Source organism: Eumetopias jubatus, unplaced genomic scaffold (assembly GCF_037043125.1).
Source record: "Eumetopias jubatus isolate StellerSeaLion01/CBP00866 unplaced genomic scaffold, mEumJub1_p1.0 scaffold_10, whole genome shotgun sequence".
NCBI classification, from domain to species: Eukaryota; Metazoa; Chordata; class Mammalia; order Carnivora; family Otariidae; genus Eumetopias; species Eumetopias jubatus.
The window spans coordinates 56233023-56256702 of NW_028274816.1; the positions used below are offsets into that span (position 1 = coordinate 56233023).

The 23680-nt window shown below is 44.5% G+C and overlaps 1 protein-coding gene across 1 annotated transcript in view; it reads left to right on the top strand.

The window, feature by feature from the left end:
* The first annotated feature begins 456 nt into the window (after positions 1-456).
* Positions 457-23680, top strand: part of SAE1 (SUMO1 activating enzyme subunit 1) — a 77157-nt gene continuing 53933 nt past the window's right edge. Inside the window, exons 1-4 of the mRNA XM_028088049.1 lie at positions 457-647; positions 16576-16687; positions 21410-21583; positions 23513-23655. Coding sequence (XP_027943850.1) covers positions 550-647; positions 16576-16687; positions 21410-21583; positions 23513-23655 — 527 coding nt within the window. The 5' untranslated portion in view covers positions 457-549. The remainder of the gene's footprint in view (positions 648-16575; positions 16688-21409; positions 21584-23512; positions 23656-23680) is intronic.

Below are 23680 nucleotides of genomic sequence, written 5' to 3' on the forward strand. Positions count from 1 at the left end.
CTCCCAAGGAGCAGGGAGCCCGACGCGGGATTCGATCCGAGGACCCTGGGATCATGACCTGAGCCGAAGGCAGACGCTTAACCATCTGAGCCACCCAGGCGCCCCTGATTTCTATTCTTCTGTGGGCACCCCTCAATAGAACGTAAGCTCCATGAGGACAGGGCTTTGTCTCTTTTATTCGCTGCTCTATTTCAAAACCCCCAATGCCGGGATTTCAGCAAGTGCTAGATAAATATTTGCCGAATTAATAGCCCCAGAAATCACCACTTGAGCATCTATCGTCTCCGGGCGTTAAACCGCGCCATCTTGGGGCCAGGATTGGCTGGAGCCCCGTCACGTGACTGGCAGTCCCGCTGGCCCGCCTTTGAGGCTGGGGAGGTCCACGTGGTCGGGGCGGGCCGGGCCGTGGAGGAGGTCCTGCGCAGGCGCGGCCCCTGGCGCAGGCGCAGAGGCGGCCCGGGCGTGCGGCCGGCGGCGGTTGGCGGCGCGTGGGGCCGGCGGGCGGTTACCGTGGGCAGGACCCGAGTGCAGGCAGCTAGAGCCGGCGCCATGGTGGAGAAGGAGGAGGCTGGCGGCGGCATCAGCGAGGAGGAGGCGGCGCAGTATGACCGCCAGATCCGTCTGTGGGGATTGGAGGCCCAGAAACGGTCAGGGCCCGAGCGGCTTGTGGGGCTGAGGGTCTGGAGGGGGCGCCCAGGCCTGAGGCGTTGGCGACCCTCACGGAGCCGGAGGGTCTGATTTGAAGCGAGGAGGCGGGAATTCTGTGCCGGGGAAGGGTGGCCTTCTTGAGAGGACTGGAGGGGTTGGTTAGGGGTGTTTCTGGAAGATGTGGGGAGAGGGGACCTCCCAGGGTGGGGGGAGGGTCGTTCCGAGGGAGGCCTCTGGAAGGGGCGGTGGGGGAGCCCTGAGGGTTCGGGACGACTCAAACTCAGGGACGCAGACGCCCGAAGGGAGTGGTGGTGGTGGGCACTTAGGGAGCAGGAGGATGCAAGGGAAGGATGAAGTGGGGGCGTAGTTCATTCATTCGTAGATTGTGGGAACCTATTCTCTGCTGGACGCCGGGGAGACTGGCCCACCGAACACGGGCGAGCTTACCTTTTTGTGGCTTCGAAACCGTGGGCCAGTTTGAAAGAATGAGGGTTTTTGAGGAGTTTGGGAGCAAGTTATTTCAACTGAGAATCTTGAGAGGCCCGGGGAGCTCAGGGGTTGGAGCTACCCGAAGAGGTTGCTTAGGCCTGGTTACTTGGGTGTGTCTAGAGAGGACTGGGCACTAGGGTTGGGCATACCTTGGGTACTGAATAGTTATCGGAGGGGATGAGGTCTTTGAAAGAGGTGATTGATTAGATCAAATATTTATTGAGCACCTGCTGTTTGCCCTGACCGGAAATGCTCGACGGGAAGCCTGTTTCTCCTTCTCCCACTCCCCTTATAACAAGCACTGTTATAGGTACTGAGCATATATTGATGAACCGGATGGACTCCTTGCCCGCATGGAGTGTACGCTCTGGTGGGGGAAACAATAAACATAAAGAAATAATATAATAGGTGATGCGAATGCGAGGGAGAGAAATACAGCCGGGTAGGAGCATCAATAAAGGATGCTGAGGTGAGAGAGCCATTTTGATAGGGAGGCCAGGGAGTGCCTCTGAAGAGATAACATGGAGCTTCAGACCTGTATGAAGGAAAAAGAGCCACGTGAAAGAACTTTGCTAGCAGAGAGAAAACAGCTGGTGTAAAATCCTGGAGGCCGGAGCATGCTTGGCAAGTGAGAGAAAGAAACAGAAAAGCTACTCATTTGATTTGGAGTAGCTTTTTTATACTGAGTGTTCTGGGAAACCCACTGGAGAGTTTTGAGCCTAGGAGTAATGCGATCAGGTTTGCATTTTAAAAAGGATCACTCTTGCTGTGGGGAGAGTAGGTTGAAGCAGGCAGAAGTAGAGATGAGGATTCTGGTTAGGAGACCGTGATAATAATCCCCTTGGGACATAAGGTAATGGTGGCTTCAAACTCTAGAGAAGGGGACAAATATATATTCTGAATATATTTTCAAGGTGCGGGAGGGGACGGGATTTGCTGAAGGATACAGTGTGTGGGGTATGAGAGGGAGAACACAAGGATGGCTTTAAGGTTTCCTTGGTTTGAGCAGGTGGAAAGATGGAATTGCCATTTATTGACTGAGACAGTGGGGTGAGTGAAGAAGCCAGAGTTCTCTTTTGGACTTAGGTTTTAGATGGTTCTTTATGTCTAAGTGGAAATATATGAGTGGCTGAGTTGAGAGATGAGGTCTGGTTGAGGGGGGAGGTATGTGATGTGAGTCCAGAGTATAGAGTTAACTGATCTAAGGGTAAGGAGGCAGGCAGGTCAAAAGAGAATTTAGTTTGAGAGGTGGGAGTTTCTAGAATCTTTTGGTGAGAGAGAAAGTGTGTGGGGGGCGTGAGTGGGGCGAACCTGAGTTTTCAGGCTTATTTCAGGTGTGGGGTTTTATGCGGTTGGTGGAGGGGGCATTGTGAGGCATTAGCAAACATTGGTCTGAGGACCCAAGGCATCTGAAGTGGAAGATTGGGAATTAAAAGGTGAAAATGGGCCTGAGGACATAGGTGGGGCTGGTTGAAATTAGGGACTGCTATTTGAAGAAGGTTTGAGTGTTAGGAGGTCCTAAAGGGTTGGGAAAGAGATCCTAAGTGTATTAGAAGGGCTCATCCAAAGGGTTGGGGCAGCCGGTGGTTTTAAGGTAGGGCAAAGCTGGTGAAGATTAAGATGGAATGTAGTGAGAGAACTGTCAAGAGGGTAGAATGATTCCTCTGAGGAGCAGTAAAGAATGATGGATGGGGGCTGCTGAAGAGGAGATGACCTAAGGGACAAATCAAAGTCAGGGAATAGAATTCTTGGGAAATGGGAGTTATTCTGAGGCAGTGGAGAGGTACCGAACTCAGTGGAGAACCTGAAAAGGATTGATTGAGTGTCCTGGGAGGGAAGGAAGGGGGGTGATCTGTAATTTGGACCTCTGTTTTTATAGACAATCTTGCAGAGTTTGTTAAAGTGCCTTCGTGTCCATTTTTCAACCGAGTCTCATATCAGCTCTGAAGTAGGAAGAGCAGTGATTTCCCCTGTACAAATAGGAAAGGGGCTCCACAAAGCAAATTGACCTGCCCCTAAGGAAACTCCAGGTGGAATAGGAGAGCTCTGGAGTTTGGGGTTCTTTTGTAAAATAAAAGATGGCCTAGGAATTAGCTGATTGCATTCTGGCAACATTTTGTTGCTGATTTTTTTTTTTTTTTTAAGATTTTATTTATTTGACAGAGAGAGACACAGCGAGGGAGGGAACACAAGCAGGGGGAGTGGGAGAGGGAGAAGCAGGCCCCCCGCGGAGCAGGGAGCCTGATGTAGGGCTCGATCCCAGGACCCCGGGATCACGACCCGAGCCGAAGGCAGATGCCCAATGACTTGAGCCACCCAGGCGCCCCTTGTTGCTAATTCTGTGTGATGTTGGACCAAGGTTATCAGAGAACTGAAAAGGAGAGTAATGGTCTAGAGGTTAAAAACTGGGTTGTATCGGGCGCCTGGGTGGCTCAGTCGTTAAGCGTCTGCCTTCGGCTCAGGTCATGATTCCAGGGTCCTGGGATCGAGTCGCACATCGGGCTCCTTGCTCAGCGGGAGGCCTGCTTCTCCCTCTCCCACTCCCCCTGCTTATGTTCCTGCTCTCGCTGTGTCTCTCTCTGTCAAATAAATAAAATCTTTAAAAAAAAACAAAACTGGGTTGTATCTCTCATACACTGTTTTAAAGATTTATTTATTTATTTGACAGAGAGAGAGACAGAGAGGGAACATAAGCAGGGGGAGTGGGAGAGGGAGAAACAGGCTTCCCGTCGAGCAGGGAGCCCGATCCGGGGCTCCATCCCAGGACCCTGGGATCATGACCTGAGCCGAAGGCAGATGCTTAACGACTAAGCCACCCAGGTGCCCCTTTCATACACTGTTTTAAATTTTTTGAAATTAGTTGCCAGCATTTAAAAATCTAGAGAATTGCCGCATTTGAGACCATTTGAGCATCAGAAAGAAAAAAATTGGGGCTCCTGGCTGGCCCAGTTAGTGGAACATGACACTCTTGATTGGGGTTGTGAGTTCAAGCCCCACATTGGATGTAGAGATTACTTAAAAATAAAGTCAAAGGATGGGTACCTGGGTGGCTCAGTTGGTTGGCGACTGCCTTCGGCTCGGGTCATGATCCTGGGGTCCCAGGATCGAGTCCCACATTGGGCTCCCTGCTCAGCGGGGAGTCTGCTCCCTCTGACCCTCCCCCCTCTCATGCTCTCTCTCTCTCATTCTTTCTCTCAAATAAATAAATAAATAAAATCTTAAAAAAGTCAAAAGAAGGAAGAAAAAGAAAGAAATTGACTTAATTTAAAAATACATAATAATTTAGAATCCATAAGGCCAAGGAAATAATTCAAACAAAGAAATTAAAAATGAGTTTATTGCCTTTGGAAGTGATTCTTAATAATGTGCTTTCTGTGAAATAAGAACTTGAGTATATCATCGGTGAAGTTGTCCTGCTGACTATCTTTTATCCTAATCATGCTTTCAGAGAACAGAGGAACAAATTAACATTGAGGTAATGATAAGATGTCCAGGATGTGGGACTTTTTTTTTTTTTAAAGATTTTATTTATTTACTTAGACAGCATGAGAGGGGAGAGTGTCCAAGGGAGAAGCAGCCTTCCCACCGAGCCGGGAGCCTGACGTGGGACTCCATCCCAGGACTCCGGGATCATGCCCTGAGCGGAAGGCAGTCTCTCTCTTTTTTTTTTTTTTAGAAGATTGATTGATTGATTGATTGATTTACTTGAGAGAGAGAGAATGAGAGATAGCACGAGAGGGAGGAGGGTCAGAGGGAGAAGCAGACTCCCTGCTGAGCAGGGACCCGATGTGGGACTCAATCCTGGGACTCCAGGATCATGACCTGAGCCGAAGGCAGTCGCGTAACCAACTGAGCCACCCAGGTGCCCCAAAGGCAGTCTCTTAACCAACTGAGCCACCCAGGCACCCCTAGGATGTGGGACATTTTACAAGACAACTGTCCTGGTTCTATTACAAAAGTCAATGTCATGGAAAGAACAAGGGAAAGGAGTGTTCTAGATTAAAAGAGCATAAAGAGATGAAGCCAAAATAAGATGTAAACTTTTGATTGGATCCTGGTTCAGAAAGAAAACTCCTAAAGAAACATCTTTTAGTCAGTAGTGGAAATTTGAATATTCAGTCCTATTAGGTGATATTTGAGAATTATTTTCTAGCATGGTTCTGGAGGAGAATGTCATATTTTTGGAGATGCATGCTAGAGGTGTGAAATGCCATGATGTATGCATAAAAGGCAAAATGCTAACCTTTTTACTTTATGTTTCAAATTTTTTATCATGAGAAGTTGGGAAAGAAATGTGATTCTCTTCCCTCCCACCCCACCCCAGCCCTATGCCCCATGCCCCAATCTGGCAATTTCTGATTTCTGTCTTCTCTTGAGGAATAGAAAAGTCAGACCTTCCACATTGATTGGAGCTAAGTAGGGACCGCCTCTGACATGGCACAGGGTTCTCTAGGGATCCTCTCTATTAGTTCAACTTCACTCATTTGATATAATTGCCTGGCCCCTGTCAGCATGTGACTTTGCATTTCTTGCTATGGTACATAGCCCATTTTATGGATGAGGTTCAAGGAAGAGAGCAGACTCCCAAGGTCATGCACCAAGTAGATAGAAGTAGGAGTTGAACCTAAGTCACTCACTTCAGGTTCATACTCTCCCCCACTCCGGGTCATTTTCGACAATAGGGGCTCATTTTTTCGGTCAAATTAGTGTAAAGGAGAGTGTTGAAGCTGGCAGCTGTGTATGTTTTCAGAATGTGTGCTTCAGCGGTTTCTGCAATATTTTTCACAACTAGGCCTGTATGATTTTTCTTCCACTCAGCAGTAGTTTATCCCTTACCTAAGCATGAGGAAGGGAGGGAGGGTGACTGGAAAGAGCAAAATAGATGATAAGCTCCATGAGGACAAGTGTTTTATAAATGCCTGATAACTAAAGGTTATCAGACTGGTCTTACTAAATTTCTAGTGCTTGCAAGTTTGTAGACATTCAGATATATTTGTTGGATGAAATGATTGTACTTTGCAAAGATGTAGGAAGTCAAGAAACCTGGGTTCAGTTCCCAGTTCTGCTAACCAGCTCTCCTGACCTTGGGTCAGTCTCACAGTTTGTTGGCCTTAAGTTCCACATCTGCAAAAAGGAGGGGTAAGTGTGACTACATTTTTAAGGACTCTTTCATCTGAAATTCTGACTTTACAAAAAAGGGACTTCAAAAATTTTCCTGTTTTCAGAGACTCATTAGCCAACACCGCTGCTGTTGAGTAGAACTTCAGTTGGTTCCATAGTCACACATTTGCCATAGTTAGTGACTGAGTGCATACTGTGTTGTGGAGGCCAATCCTGATTGCTCACATAAGGACCAATTTATTGTAGTGTTGATAGTGGTTGATAGTTAAGTTTGAATCTCAACAGCAGAAATTCTTAGTTATTTAACCTTGGATACATTCCTTCTGTTATTTAACCTTGGATATATTCCTTCTCTGTGCTTTAAGTGTCCTCATTTGTCAAATGGAGATAATAGAGTGTTGAGAATTAAATGAGATAATGCATGGAGGTGCCTGGCCGGCTCAGTTAGAAGAGGATTTGACTCTTGATTTCGGGGTCATGAGTTTGAGCCCCACATTGGGTGTAGAGATTACTTAAATGAATAAAGACTTATAAAAAATGACATAATGCATGAATAGTGCCTATGCTCACAGAGCATTCAGTAAATTATAGCTACAATTGCTTGACAAGTATAAATCATGAGTAACAAAAGCAGGAAGCTACATAGGAAATAGGTTGAGATAAATAAGGCAAATGTAAAGTAAACATTAGTGGGATGAGTGGAGACTCCAGAAGGATGAGGAAGATTGTAGGGGGATCAGTCTTAAGTTCTGTTTTGGATTCTGACAAGACATTGAAGTACATGTAATGAATGGGCAGTTAGATGGAGCAAGATTGTAGATTTATTTTATTTTTTATTTTTATTTTTTTTTAAAGATTTTATTTATTTATTTGAGAGAGAGAAAGAGAGAGAGCACATGAGAGGGGGGAGGGTCAGAGAGAGAAGCAGACTCCCTGCCGAGCAGGGAGCCCGATGCGGGACTAGATCCCGGGACTCCAGGATCATGACCTGAGCCGAAGGCAGTCGCTTAACCAACTGAGCCACCCAGGCGCCCAAGATTGTAGATTTAAATGAAAAGTACTTTACTGTTAGTTAAGTGAAGATGAGCTCATCTCTGAAGGAGAAAGTGGACCGATCTGCCAAATGCGGTTGGCCTCACCATTTATCTGGTTGCACAGACCAGAAACCTAGGAGTTCTTTATTCATCTCTGTCCCTTATTCCTATGTCCAATCTGTTGGCGAGTCCTATCAGCTTTGCTTCAAACTATCTCAGCCCTTTCTTCATTTCTTTTTTTTTAAGATTTTATTTATTTGAGAGAGAGAGCACATGAGAGTGGAGTGAGGGGCAGAGGGAGAAGCGGACTCCCTGCTGAGCAGGGAGCTGGGTGTGGGACTCAATCCCAGGACTCCGGGATCATTACCTGAGCTGAAGGCAGTCGCTTAACCGACTGAGCCACCCAGGCGCCCCAGCCTTTCTTCATTTCTTTTTTTTTTTTAAAGATTTATTTATTTGACAGAGACAGCTCTAGAGAGGGAACAAAAGCAGAGGGAGTGGGAGAGGGAGAAGCAGGCCTCCCGCTGAGCAGGGAGCCCGATGCGGGGCTCGATCCCAGGACCCTGGGATCATGATCTGAGCAGAAAGGCAGACGCTTAACGACCGAGCCACCCAGGCACCCCCCCCTTTTCTTCATTTCTAAGTCCAGCTTATACTCATCATCTCTCAGATTACCTCTGTAGTCCCCTCAATTGGTCTCCTCTGTTCCACTCTTGACTCTTTATAATCCAGTCTCCACACAGCAGCCAGATTGCTTAAAAAAAAAAAAAATCAGATCTCAGCCAGTTCTCTGCTTAAAGCCTTCCAGTGATTTCCTCTTATATTCTGAATAAAATCCAAAGCTTTTAAAATGCCTTGCCTTTCATGCTCTGCCTTGTCTGATCTTGGCTACATCTCCCTGGTTTACTTCATTCAAGCTCTTGAATTTTTCTGTTCCTCAAATATGCTAAACCTCTGGCCTAGAGATTTTGTGCTTACTTTTTACCCTACTTGAAGTAGTCTTTTTTTTTTAAGATTTTATTTATTTATTTGAGAGAGAATGAGAGAGAGAGAAAGCACATGAGAGGGGGGGGAGGGTCAGAGGGAGAAGCAGACTCCCTCCCGAGCAGGGAGCCCGATGCGGGACTCGATCCAGGGACTCCAGGATTATGACCTGAGCCGAAGGCAGTCGCTTAACCAACTGAGCCACCCAGGCGCCCTTGAAATAGTCTTATAACCAGATTTTTTCATGACTCATCACGCATTAAAATCTCAATAAATGTGGGGCTCCTGGATGGCTCAGTTGGTTGAGCGACTGCCTTCGGCTCGGGTCATGATCCGGGAGTCCCGGGATCGAGACCCACATCGGGCTCCCTGCTCAGCTGGGAGTCTGCTTCTCCCTCTGACCCTTCCCCCTCTCATGCTCTCTCTCAAATAAATAAATAAAATCTTTGTAAAAAAATAATAGGACGCCTGGGTGGCTCAGTCGTTAAGCGGCTGCCTTTGGCTCAGGTCATGGTCCCAGAGTCCTGGGATCGAGTCCCACATTGGGCTCCCTGCTCAGCAGGAAGCCTGCTTCTCCCTCTCCCACTCCCCCTGCTTGTGTTCCTGCTCTTGCTGTCTCTGTCTCTGTCAAATAAATAAATAAAATCTTTAAAAATAAAATAAAATCTCAGTAAATGTGGTTCAAGTGTGAATTTGATAGTCTTAGGAATTCTTAACCATAAGTGGAATTCAGTTGGCTTGGCTTAACTTGCGATATGTATTGTGAATTCAGAGGTTGTGATAAAAAGGCTCTGGTTCCTTCCTTCTCAGAAATTTAAAAGATATTCCTGTGGCAGTAGAAGTTAAGGATGAGAGAGCCCAATCAGCAAATATTTACTTAGAACCTGCTGTGTACAAGACAACATGGAGGGGTGCCTGGGTGGCTCAGTTGGTTAAGCGACTGCCTTCGGCTCAGGTCATGATCCTGGAGTCCCGCATCGGGCTCCCTGCTCAGCAAGGAGTCTGCTTCTCCCTCTGACCCTCTTCCCTCTCATGCTCTCTCACTACCATTCTCTCTCTCAAATAAATAAATAAAATCTTAAAAAAAAAAAAAGAACATGAAGAAGACATTGAAAGAGGAAAAATACTAGATTGTGGTCAGAACTGTATTCTTATCCCAGTTCTGGCCACTCATGAGCTGTGAGAGCTTGGACACCTTTTCTGAGCCTCAGTTTTCTCCTTACTCTAGGCAGACTTGAATCCTTTCCTGTGGAAACGTGATGGCCTACTCTGGGGTCTGTGGAGCCCTTTGGACTTCTAAGGCGAGAAATTGTATGCAATATTTAGGGTGTGTATGCTTTTTTCCCCCAAAAGAGACATGGTGAAGAACCATAATCAGAGTTGTTGTTTTGAACTTTATTTTAAGTAGGCTTCATACCCAATATGGGGCTTGAACTCAGGACACTTATGAGTCACATGCTCTACCGACTGAGCTAGCCAGGCACCCCAGTAATCAAGGTATCTCAGTGGAGTAGTATATGTAACGTACCTAGTTCCATGCCTCAAACCCAGTGAGCCCTCTGTAGATGGTGATTATTGCCGTCGTGGCTCCCGGTGGGCTATATACATAACATGTCGCAGTGTGATTTTACATTTATTTGTGGTATTGAGAGGCAATATAACTGGAAGAGTACAGATTTTGGAGCAGTATTTCCTGAGTTGATACCTGCTTTGCCATTTTGCAGTTGTGTAATCTTCAGCAAGTTCTTTAACAACTCTGTCCTCAATATCTTAGTTTCCTGTTGCTGCTGTAACAATGGCCACAAACTTAGTGGCTTAAAACAATACAAATTTACTCTCTTACAGTTCTGGAGGTCAGAAGTCTGAAATCAGTTTCACTGGGCTAAAATCAAGGTGTTGACAGGGCCATGTTCCCCTGTGGAGGCTTTAGGGGAAAGTCTTTTTGCCTGACTTTTCTAGCATGTAGAAGCCACCTATGTTCCTTAGCTTGTGGCCCCTTCATTTCCAAAGACAGCAGCATAGCATCTTCTGACCCTTTTGCCTCCCTCTTTTTTTTTTTTTTTTTTTAAAGATTTTATTTATTTGACACAGAGAGAGAGACACAGAGAGGGAACACAAGCAGGGGGAGAGGGAGAAGCAGGCTCCTCGCTGAGCATGGAGCCCGACACGGGGCTCGATTTCAGGACCCTGGGATCATGACCTGAGCCAAAGGCAGACGCTTAACAACTGAGCCACCCAGGCGCCCCTCTTCTGCGTCCCTCTTATTAAGGACCCTTGTGATTACTTAGGCCCACCCAAGTAATAATCTAGGTTAATCTCCCCATTTCAGAATCTTAATTTAATTACACCTAAGGTCCTTTTGTCATGTAAAGTAATTTATTCACAGGTCCCAGGGATTAGAGCGTGGACATCTGCAGTGGTGGGGGGGAAGGGAGGGATGGGCACATTTTGTCTACTACAGCTTTCTGTCTGCAAAATGAGAGTAACAGTGCCTTTCTGGCAGAGGTTTTTATTTTTTTATTTGACATAGAGCACAAGCAGGGGGAGCATCAGGCAGAGGGAGAGAGAGAAGCAGGTTCCCTGCTGAGCAAGGAGCCGGACACAGGGCTGGATCTCAGGACCCTGGGATCATGACCTGAGCTGAAGGCAGACGCTGAAGGCAGATGGAGCCACCCAGGTGCCCCTTTCTGGCAGAGTTAATACACATACATTGCTTAGAACAGTGCTTGGCATACAGTAACAGCTTAATAAGTGTTACCTTTTATCATCTTATTCTTTCTAATGGCCACCTCGTTTTCTATAGTGTGTGTGCACCAGAGCAGTGTGGCCTCAGAGCCCACCATCTGAATCGCTCTCCCTTATTATTGCCCTTATCAACTAGTTGATTATTAGCGACTTCCTAGCTGTGTATCCTTGGATAAGCTAGTGAACTTCTTTGTGCCTGTTTTCTCAGCTGCAAAAAAGGGATAAAAAGATAACCAGCTCATAAGATAGTCATGAGGATTAAATAACATAACACGTGTAAAGAGTGTGTAGCATGTAGTGAGTCTTCAGTAAATGTTAGCTATTATTATTTTATTATGTACCAGGTTTATGTAATTCTGCTGATGGACACTTGGATTTCTTTTGGTATATCTATTAATTCAGTACTGTTTCAGTAACAGTATACTAAGTGCCAAGCGCTGTCATAGATGCTGGGGATACGATGGTTTCTGGAGCTTACCTTACATTCAAATGGAGGTGGCAGTGAACATAGAAACGTAAAGTAATTCCAGATAGAAGAGGGCGTGGACATAAATTTGGATTAGGTGGCCAGTGTGGACTTCTAAGGTGGTGACAGTTGAGTTGAGACCTAAAGAATTGACTAATGCCCAGGTCAATGCCCAAGGCTGGAGCCAGGCTGTAGGCAATTAGCAGTCCGGAGAGTATGATGAGCCTGAGATGGGAGCAGTTCGCAGGGCTTTGGGTAAGGAACTTGAATAGGGAACCATTGAACGGTTTGAGCACGAGAGGGTCATAATCTGGTTTAAAAGATCTCTCTTCCGGGGCGCCTGGGTGGCTCAGTCATTGGGCGTCTGCCTTTGGCTCAGGTCATGATCCCAGGGTCCTGGGATCGAGCCCCACATCGGGCTCTCTGCTCAGCGGGAAGCCTGCTTCTCCCTCTCCCACTCCCCCTGCTTGTGTTCCCTCTCTCGCTTTGTCTCTCTGTGTCAAATAAATAAAATCTTAAAAAAAAAAAATCTCTCTTCCTGAGATGGGGAGAGCAGATTGTAGGGGGCAAGAGTGGAAGCAGGGAGACCATGTATAAAGCTATTGTAGTTTTGTAGGTGAGAAATGGTGGTGGCTGTGGAGGCGGAGGGAAGCGGATGGATGCTGCTGCTGTGAATAGATTTGTACATGATCTTGGTACACACCTTGAGTATTTCTGCAGGATTCATTCCTAGAAGGGGAATTGCTGCATCGGAGTATGAATAATAATAGCTGACATTTATTAAGTGCTGACTATGTGCCAGGTGCTATTTTAAGTGCATTTCATGTAATTGAGCCATACGTTAGCTGTAAGCTTGTAAGCTCAGGGCCTCTAGTATAGTTAAGGATTAAAAATACAAGCATGATATTCAGTGTTTGATGGCAGCTGAATAAAAAAACCTCTCAAGCAAGGGCACCTGGGTGGCTCAGTTGGTTAAGCGTCTAACTCTTGGTTTTGGCTCAGGTCAAGATCTTGGGGTCCTGGGATCCAGCCTTGTGTAGGGCTCCCTGCTCAGCAGGGAGTCTGCTTCTCCATCTCCCTCTGCCCCTCCCCCCACTCACGCTCTCCCTCTCCCTCTAATAAATGAGTAAGTAAGTAAAATCTTTAGAGGTAGAAGAAAACCCCTTCCAAGCAGTCAGAGTCTAGAGTTCTATAGGAGGTAGGGATTTTGGAGAGGCTATGTGGCTAAATGTGATTTTTTTGTCAGAGGCATTTATAAGTTGCAGTGCTCCAAGAGCTCAGAGGAGGGAGTGCTCACTTGAGTCCACTGTGGTAAGAGGGACTTTTTGAGGAAATGGAATTTGAATTGGGGTTTGAAGTCTGGGAAAAAGCTCGACTAGGCCTCAAGAGGAAGAGAGTGTATTTCAGGTGTGTGGAATGCTGTGATCTGAAGTTGGCAGGTGGGAAATGGAAGGCATGTCTGGGAGGGAGGAATCTGGTGCTGGTGGGAGAGACAGCTGGAGAAGTGGGAGACAGTACTGAAGGCCTTTAAATGCCAGCTTTAGAATTTTTCTGTCAGATTTTTTTTTGAAAATCGGGAACCCACCTATCACTGAACCCTTTTGGGGTTTTATTTTATCATTTTTTGTTTTTTAAAGATTTTTGTTTGAGAGATGGGGGAGAGCTCACGAGTAGGGGGAAGGGCAGAGGGAGAGAGACAAACAGACTCCCTGCTGAGTGTGGAGCCCAATGATGGATCCTAGGACCCTGAGATCATGAGCTGAGCCTAAAGTCAGATGCTTAAGAGACTGAGCCACCCACATGCCCCTTGTTTTTTGTTATAAGTAGGCTTCATGCCCAGCATGGAGCCCAGTGTGGGGCTTGAACTCACAACCCTAAGATCAAGACCTGAGCTGAGATCAAGAGTCGGACATCTAACCGACTGAGCCACCCAGGCGCCCTGTCACCAAGCCCTTTGGTAATAATTAGGGTAATGGGGTTGAGAAGTTCAGTAAGTCCAAGTGACATATATTGAGCATCCATTGTGTGCCAGGGATTATGCTAGATGCTTTTGCACACACATTTTGCCAGGTTGTCAAGGAGATTAATTGACATGAAATCACAACTGGTATCCCCATTTTACAGATGAAAAAACTGAAGTTTAGAGTGATTGTGCGGATTGTCCAGATCACCCAGTTGGGAAGTGGCAGAATTCAAACCTAATTTTTCAGACCTAGAGGGCATTTAGTGATTGGCAGTGCCCATTTCTGAAAGAACAGCAAAGAGAACAGAGCCTGAGAAGAATTTAGTGGGTGTAGGGATTAGAGGCCTATTGTTTGAAGATACAATTTCCCAGGAGAGAGCTGGGCTATTCTAGCTGTATCCTTGGAGTACTGGAGCAGCCAAACAGGACAAAAAACCCAGAACTTAGCACCCTGGAATTCCAGGAGGGGCAGTGTTGGGTCCAGGTGAAGGGAAGACTTACAGATTAACAGTGACAACAGAGATCTGGAAGGTAAAGCTAAATGCAGGGGTGCTCAACCTTTCTGATGTCCAAAGGTTTGGTATGTGTACTCTTCTTTTTGGAAACATTGCCTATTATATGCGCTGATTCTGGAGGGATAGGAGCTCCTCTGGAAAGTCACATAGCTTTTCTTCCTCCTTCCACCCACTGGTATAAATCTCTGATAAGCGTAGTACTCATTGCTAGCATCTTTGTTATTTACCTTGTATTTTGTAAGCCCTTTTCCCAATTCCCTTCTATTTTAGTGAAGTGGAATTGTCACTTGAAAGGCTTGTGTCTGCTAGCCTGTGGTTGGCAGTGGGGGAAGGGCCTGATAGAAGAAAAGCCATAATGGAGAAGCTGAAACCCAGACATACGCCTTTGAAGGAAATGTTGTCAGTATGCCCCCCCCCCCCCAATTTTACCCTTGGGTTGTATTAGCAAAAGAAATCCAGTATCTGCTAATATCAAGAATCAGTGCAGGATCCTATTTTGTCAGCCACCATCCTCAAAGATCTCTAGTCTAATTACATCCAAGTATCCATAATTATTAGTACCATTTTTAGAAGAACTTCTACATGTTCTCCCTAATACTAGTGCAAGTTGAAAATCGACTCATTTCATAAAGTTTAAAAAAATTTTATTCATTTATTTGCCAAAGAGAGAGAGTGAGCGAGCACAAGCCGGGTGAGCGGTAGGCAGAGGGAGAAGCAGGCTCCCCCCTGAGCAGGGAGCCCGACACAGGGCTCCATCCCCGGACCCCGGCATCACGACCTGAGCTCAAGGCAGACACTTTACCAATGGAGCCACCCAGGCGTCCCCTCATTTCATAAATTAAGAGCAAACTCATTGGCCAGCCAAACTTGAATTTATGTGAGATTGTTCTTAGTTCTCACTGATACTTTTCAGTGTGAATAGTCATACATTTGCTGCAAAAATATTAATGGGTTTGATTACAGGGTGTACTGCCCAAGATCCTGATGGGGTTTCATAATAAATGATGTAAATTCTGTTTCTTTTTTCAAATCCAAAAGATTCTGATTCTTAAACCCTCTGGTTCAAGGGATTTCAGATATGAATCCATGGACCTATACTGCCTTCCACTGACCTCGGAGTGAGGTCCAGACTTCTTCTTTTTTTTTTTTTTTAATGGAACTGAGGGTGGGGATTTTCTTTTCTTTCTTTTTTTTTCTTTTTAATTTTTTAATCAGAATAAGAGAGCAAGCACAGGCAGGGGGAGTGGCAGGCAGAGGGAGAAGCAAGCTCCCTGCTGAGCAAGGAGCCCGATGGAACTCGATCCTAGGACCTTATTGACCCGAGCCAAAGGCAGCTGCTTAACTGGCTGAGCCACCCAGGCATACCCAGACTTCTTCTTCTTCTTCTTTTTTTTTCCAGATTTTATTTATTTTAGAACACATGCATGAATGTGTGGAGGGAGGAACAGAGAGAGAGGGAGGGAGAGGGACAAGCAGACTCCTCACTGAGCATGGAGCCCATCTCAGGGCTCCATCTCACAACCTCTAGATCATGACCTGAGCTGAAATCAAGAGTCAGTTGCCCAACTGACTTGAGCCATCCAGGCTCCACTAAGTCCAGATTTTTTGAGACAGCTGGACATCTGACTACCTTTTTTTAAATCTCATCTTTTGTGACTTTACACACTAGAATGATCCAAACACTTTCCAAATACACCCTCTTTCATGCCACCCTGTTATTGCTCATACTCCCCCTTTTCACCTTTTCTTCTGCTGTCATACTAGTCCAAACCTTCGTTCTCACTTGCCTTAACTGTGACACTCTTCCCCCTCCAAGAGTCCATCCCCCCATGGCTTTCTATTGTGCTTAGATAAAATTCAGCCCTTACAGTGTCTGTAAGAGCCTTCATGATGTGGCCCTGGTTCTGTGACCCACCTCCTACTGTTCTTCCGTTTGCTCATTGTTGTTCAGCCACTGTCCTGTCTCCGAAACATGCCAAGCACTCTGCTTCAGGGCTTTTATACTTGCTGTTTTTGTACTTGCTCTTCTCCCAAATATGTGTATATTCGTCCTTCATTTCATTTTGATTTTCGCTCAGCACCTTCTCAGAAAGGTCTTCATGATCAGTCTGAGTAAAATAACATCCTCCATCATTCTTGATCTATATCCTGCTTGATTTTCATCACTTTTTTTGTTGTTCTAAGTAAGCTCTTCTACACCCAGTGTGGGGCTTGAACTCGTGACCCTGAGATCAAGAGTCACTCTACCAACTGAGCCAACCAGGCCTCCCTGACTTTCATCACTTTTTGACATAATCCTATATCTTTGTCTATCTCTTCCATAAAATAAAAGCTCCAGGAGGGCAGGGATTATGTCTGTCTTGTTCACTGCTGTATTTCTATACCTTAGAAGGGTGCCTGGCATAGTAGGTGCTCAATAAATATTTGTTGAATGAATTGTTCTTTGCAGGATGGATTAGAGCCTGTCTCTTTCCTAGATTTTAGGCCATGATGCTTCTGTGCATTTAATGAAAACCAAAATTACTTCACTGTTATTTTGACTTGTTTTTCAATGATTCGATGAAACTTCCATTGTCTTCTGTCACCTGGTTAACAGTGTCTGCCTTATAGGCTGCGGGCCTCCCGGGTGCTTCTTGTCGGCATGAAAGGACTTGGGGCTGAAATTGCCAAGAATCTCATTCTGGCAGGAGTGAAAGGACTGACCATGTTGGATCCTGAACAGGTGAGATGTTTGGGCACCTTGTCACTCTTCTTTCACCGTCTCCCCTCTTCAGTATGAAACCCTTGGAGGTTTTGTGAATCCCTACGTGCCCCTGCAGGCTGTGAATGGAGGACTGGCATTAGTGGAGCTGTGGCCTTTGGCCTCATGGCACTGGCATGTCCTAGGTGGTCGACCAGTGAGACTTCTGTCTCCTGCTAGAGCTTACCTGTTGGTAAAGTGTAGTTAATCTGTCCCTTGGAGGGTGACTTTGAGGAGGAGAGGGGTGGTTTTGTTACGGTATAGCTAGCTTTCACAGCCCCAGTGATTCTGCTTTAGAAGGTCTGAGATGTGGCTCAGGAATACATACGTTTGAAGGGTATCCCAGGAGAGCTTCACTGTAGACTGTTCATAGCCATTAGTTTGGAAAACAGTGGATCGGAGAGAATGGATGCAGACTGCTTAGCACGGTGCTGGCACATAATGAACATCTGGTAATAATTATATGACATACCATTTAATTGATAATACAATAGTCTTTCTCATCTCCTATGTAGATTTCTCTGACCAGTTTTTCCAAGGTGAAAATAACTTCTTTCTCTATATTCTCATGCTTCAACGTTTTTTCTTGTATAGAAAATTTCAAATATATACAAAAGTAGAGAGAATAACATTTGACACCCCATCTATCTGACTTCTACAGATAACTATATATATATATATTTTTTTGGTCTGTATTTTTTCCCCTGTATTTTTTTGGATGGTATTTTAAAGCAAATTCTAGAAATCATGTCGTTGTTGTTTAAGATAAAATACTTGAAAGGTTGTGTCATCACATGATACTGTTTGTGTCTTTCCTTTTAGGCAATGAACATGCTAAGTAGCACACAGTGAGGTATAGGCTCTGTGGAAGAAAGCAAATGTTGATGAAACTTTTTAAAGCTCATCTCGTTTGGGTTTCAGAGAAAAGTAATATCAGGATTTTAAAAAAATTCTCCTGCAATGAAGAGAAATGTGGGTTAGCTCACTTAATATCACAGTCACAAATTGATTTTTGACTTGAATTCAAAACCTTCTAAGGAAAGAAAATTCCTGCAAGCAAACTGCCAGATCAGTCACTGGCTGAGCACTTGCAGTTTTGACATCTCCCCAACCACAGTGCCCCCTAGAGGCGTTTGGAGGGAGAATTTGTTTGCTGTGTAGAGAGGGTCAGAGGGGAGAGAGAGCCAGGGAAGAAGGATGGTTCCCCAAATGTGGAGGCCCTCGGTGTGGGAAAATGAAACCAGATGGGGATGATGACTTCCTCATCTGGTTGCGAGAGTCTGAGAATGGGGAACAATGATATAATACTGAGGCGTGTGTGATGGGAGTGTTGTCACTGCCTCCGGACAGTGGGTGCCACCCAGTGTTGGAGTGAACAGGCTGACCGTTATCCCTTCCGTCTTCACTTTGAGGACTTATAGTGCCTTCCACCTACCTTCCACTGCAAAGCCTAATTCCTCTGACTGATTTTCAAGGCCTAACACAGTGGTTCTCAATCCCATCTGTGCTTTGAGTATTTTGGGGGAATTGTTAAAAATAAAAGTTCTCCAGGTGAGTCTAAAAGTCAGGGAGGGTTGAGAACCACTGACTTCATGTAACCTGGGCCCAGTGAATTTACCCAACCTGACTCCCACCTCATAAATTCATGGACACACTTTGGTTCTGCCTTGTTGCAATATGCTTGTGCTTTTTTCGCCCTGACTAGAAACATCCCAGGGAGACCGTGCTACCTAGTGCAAAAGCTCTGGAATTTTGCAGACTTGGACTCAGATCCCACCCCTTCAAGCTGGGCGAGAGGCCTAACCTCTCAGGGACTCAGTTTGCTATCTATCTATCTATCTATCTATCTATCTATCTATCTATCTATCTATCTTTATTTATTTTAGTACCCAGTGTGGGGCTCCAACTTGCAGCACTGAGATTGAGTCTCATGCTCTACCAACTGAGCCAGCCAGGTGCCCCTCAGTTTGCTCATTTATAAATCAAGGATGTTAATTCCTGCCCTTCAGAGTTCAGAGTATTTTATTTTGTTTACATCAACAAATACCCGAGTACCTGCTGGCTACCCTATCTAGACACTTGTGATACAAAGATCCACAAAATTTGGTTCCCATTCTCAAGGTTTCTTTAGAAACCAGAGCAGGCTCCTTGACTCAGGTTGTGGTAGGGGTACACAAAAGGCTTCGTGGAGCTGTGATCTTAGCTGAGGCTTAAGGAACAAGTAGAGATTTCTCAAGTGGCGGGGCTGTGTCTTAGGCAGGAAACATTAGCAGTGGCACAGAACAGCGTGGTAGAAATAGAATATGGCAAGCAGTGCTCTTTGGTGTTTTTAGAATGAGAAGCCCAAAGTGGGGGTGTGCAGGTTGTAGGTAAGGTCTAAATCATGAAGGCCCTGCTAGTAAGCCTTGCTGTAAGCTTGTACTCATCCTCTGGGTGGCAAGGATTCATTAAAAAGTTTCAAATGTGGGATGGGTGACCTGGTCAATTTCAGGCCTTCTGTAGAACAGTAGTTACTATATATGATTTGCACAAGATACAGTGCAGAAGACCACTTAGAAGGCTGCTTTAGTCGGTTAGGTGAGAGATGAAAAGGGTCTGAGTAATAGCACTCGTGATAGAAAAGACAAGAAGCACATAAAAGGTGAAAAATACGAGGTGGTAGAATCAGTAGGATCATATACAGGAGCATAGGGAAAGCAAGGAATCACTGTAGTAGCAGATACTTCCTGAGGGTGCTGGATACTTTTCTTTCTAAGAGCTATAGTTGTATCTCATTTAGTTCTCGTAACTCTGAGATGTAGGGATTGTCATCCCTATTTTACAGATAAGAAAACTGAGGAAAGGGAATTGACTTGCTGGCCCACTCAAGGTCATAGTAGTTGGTGGTATGACCAGCACCCAGGGAGTCTGACTCTTCGTAGAGCCCATGCTCTTAGCTACCTCGTCAGGTGGCTGTTAACCAAGGATATAACATGAATATAAAGATTGGGGTTTCTGACTCAAGTAATTGGATGGTTTGTTGGTAGGCTCATCAGTTGACCAAGAAAATAGTCAAATACGAATATTCAGGAGGAAATAGCTGGTGGGCAGTTTAGTACAAGACTCTGATGGATCAGTTAGCAGTCTGTACCAGTAGGAACAATTTGAGAAATAACCAGCAGAAATTAAAGGTAGTGAGTTTATGGAGCTATGCAGAGCAAAAAGATGAGTGATTCTGAGATGGAGTCCTGGGGACACCACACCCAAGAGGGTCCACGTAGAGACTGGATGTCTGGGGAGGGAAGAGCAGAGCAACACAAGTAGAGTGATTATAGTAAGTGTACTGTTTTTATTAACCTCATTTTGCATGTGATTCCTATATACTTGTTCAAGGTCACACAGTTAAGTAAGTGGTTGACCTAGGATATGAATCAAAGATTTGAATTCAGCTTGAATTATTCCAGAGCCTTGCTCTTAATCACTATGATATACAGCCTCTCAGTGTGATGAGATCCCTGAAGTGGGACAGGATGGGTCAAGGGTACTGGTAGAGGGCTGGCCTTGACCAGGAGGAAGACGAGCTCATTTTCTTGAAAGAGAGGTAGGAAGGGAGAGTGTGTGCTATGGATAGTTGGCTGGAGGAGAGGAGGGGGATTAACTTGTGTCTTGGTGAAGGTAGCAAGGTCATACTGGAGATTAATCGTTAAAATAGATGTTTGGTGTGTGAACAAATGCTGTGAACAGAATGGGATCTGTAATCCTACTGGCAGCTGTCACGTGATTTTATTATCTGTCTTTGAGGCTCTCTGCTGACATCCAGCCTTGTGGGTGAAATCCTCACTTTGTTCCAGCCCTACTCATCTCTCCTCCTTTCTGAATTTAGTTGAATTTAAGAGTTAATTTCAGGCATTCTTAATTGTGCCTGATGTTGGCACTGGTCTGATTTTATTTATTTACTTATTTTTAAAGTTTATTTATTTTAGTAATCTCTGTACCCAACACGGGGCTTGAACGCACGACCCCAAGATCAAGAGCTGTGCACATTCTTTGACTGAGCCAGCCAGGTGTCACTCACTGGTCTGATTTTAAACCAGTTGTAGGCAGGGACTACATCCTTTATTGATTTATTTTTTTTTTTAAGATTTTATTTATTTGATAGAGCACAAGCAGGGGGAGTGGCAGAGGGAGAAGCAGGCTCCCCGCTGAGAAGGGAGCCTGCCTCGGTACTCAATCCTAAGGACTCAATCCTAGGATTCTGATCCCAGGATTCTGGGATCATGAGCTGAAGGCAGATGCTCAACCGACTGAGCCACCTAGGCGCCCCAGGGACTACGTCCTTTAAACTACTATTGTTTGTCTCCAAATGCTTAAAATTGGGAACGTAGTACGTATTGTAAATTCTTACCACTGATAATCATGTCATTTTATTAGCAGTTACAAATTTAAGTGAAAGAAGAAAGTGTGGACTTTTCTGTTTAAAGTGAATTTTCTTTATAAACACAAGGGGGTGCTCTTTAACTATCAATGCCAAGTAAAAAAAGTTAAATGTCTCTAAAGTCTCTGAAGGAATGAGTGTAGGGAGTCTGCATTAGGCAAATTCCTGCAAGAACAATAATACAATTAGATGGTAGATATTTTAGTTATCCTTTAAAATGGAAAGGTTTGTTGTTTTTGAGAATTTGTTTTCCCCCCACAATTCAAGTATTAAAAAAATATTATTTCTAGGTATCTCCAGAAGACCCTGGAGCTCAGTTCTTGATCCGTACCGGATCTTTTGGCCGCAATAGGGCTGAAGCCTCTTTGGAGCGAGCCCAGAATCTCAACCCCATGGTGGATGTGAAGGTGGACACTGAGAATATAGAAAAGAAGCCGGAGTCATTTTTCACTCAGTTTGACGCTGTAAGTTTCATAGAGTGTAAAATCTTAAGGCTCAGTACATTGCCTGCGTGGTCTCAAGTGTGACATTGCCTTAGTGTATGTGCCTTACTAGCACATTGCCTTGCCATGTTGAATGTGTTGGTAGTAGATCCAGTCTGTTGGATCTGCTGTAGCTGTTTGTGATTTGCTGTCTGCTGCTTTCTTCTTTGGGCATATGTTCCCTTACACCAGGTTTCATCATTGGTGGTCTGTACTCCTTCCAGAATCTTTCCATATAGCTTTGATACATTTTACTGCAAGTGTTTTCTCCGGAAAACAAGTTGGTGGCTAATTTCTGTAGTAGAGGCATTTTTTTTGTTAGAAATATCAAACTACAGCTTGTGTTTTGTCTTAAAAAAAAGAGCACACCTGATCTTGGTCTGTCTGTCTCTTTCACACAGCCACTTTGACCGTGTTGCCATGGATAACTAGACAAATTCACTGTAGTCATAAGCCAAATGAGGCATATCCAGCCTCATTTGGTTTTCACTGCCAGATCTATGCAGAGGTGAAAGGATAAGTTAAATTCTGTTTCAGCATCTGTGACCTTTCAGACATGGTTCCCTGTACCCAGGAAAAGCTAAACAAATGTTGGATAACCATGAAATAGTCACAGATGATCTACTTGTTTTTTAAATGAGAGGCCTATTACATGAGAGGTTAGAATTTGGGCTGGGTAGTTTGTTTTTCCACACTTTTATTTCATATGTGCATCTGTTCAGATATGTGCTTGGAATGATGGATCATCTGTGCGTTTTGTCTTTTTTTTTTTTTTAATTTAATTCATTCTATTTTGTAACTCCGAAGTATTGGAATATTTTCTGTTTGGACAAACCTCTCCTCTTCATTTCTTTATCCATAGTAACTACATTTGGTTAATTCTAGGTGTCCCTTGCATTTCTAGCACTTAAGAGAGAGGGTTTGTTCGAACTGAAGCACCGGGCCAGTTGGTTGTATAAAGCATGCGCATGGGGCGAGGATCAGTGTCTCATGGGCTATGTATGACTGGGCCTCTTAGGTTTTACCCTCACTTTTGACTCTGCAGGGTTCCATTTGGTCAATGTTGCATGTTCAGCTGTGACGTCTTGCCTTTTAGATTTGATTTTTTTCCTTGGGTATTTTCATGTTCAGAAGAAAACTTGTGCAATTTAGAAATTGTCTTCATGACCCTTATCACAAAGGTTTTCCTGAAAAGATGGTGTTTCATGCAGTAAAACTTAGCTATTTCCAGTACCTCAACTTTTGGAACACAACATAGAGGCCTCAGAGCAACATTGATAATTCCAGTGAGTGAATCACCGGTTCATTGTCTACGTCTGAATGGAAGGTCACTTGGTGTGTAACCTTTTCTTTTGTCCTTAAATTCAGATAAAGTTTCACGTTGAAAACTGTGGAAAACTAATCTCAACAGGACTTGTTTATCTTCTTTATCTTAACATATCAATCAAAACAAGGAGGGAAAAATGCCCCCGAATTTAAATATGACCCTTGGGTCACTTAAAACTGGTTTTGCTTCTCATGATAGCTTATTCAGATTTTAATAGATTAAATAATTTAGAAATAACTTAGACTAAATTATTACTGTCTTTTCCCTTTTCACAAAAACTTTGAGGTGTGGTTTATATATGTTCATAGAACAGGGGAAATAAATTCATTGAATGGCTTTTACTTTCTGGTTTAAACCCATTTTGTTTTGGTTGCAGAAAGTGGAGGTCTCGCAATTTACATTTCTAGTGAAACCTGCAACTTTTCTTTTGTCTTCTAACCATAGGATCCAAAGAACCTGTTATTCCAGTTTGAAACTGACTTTAGACATGCCCAGAGAGACTGTTCATTAAGATTTATTTAGACATCAGGGCAGTGATTCACATTTTGCAAAGCTCACACTCAGCCAATTCTATCTTTCTGCAGGTTTGTCTGACTTGCTGCTCCAGGGATGTCATAGTCAAAGTTGACCAGATCTGTCACAAAAATAGCATCAAGTTTTTTACAGGAGATGTTTTTGGCTACCATGGATACACATTTGCCAATCTTGGAGAGCATGAATTCGTAGAGTAAGTTTTGGGAGAGGAGGGGAGA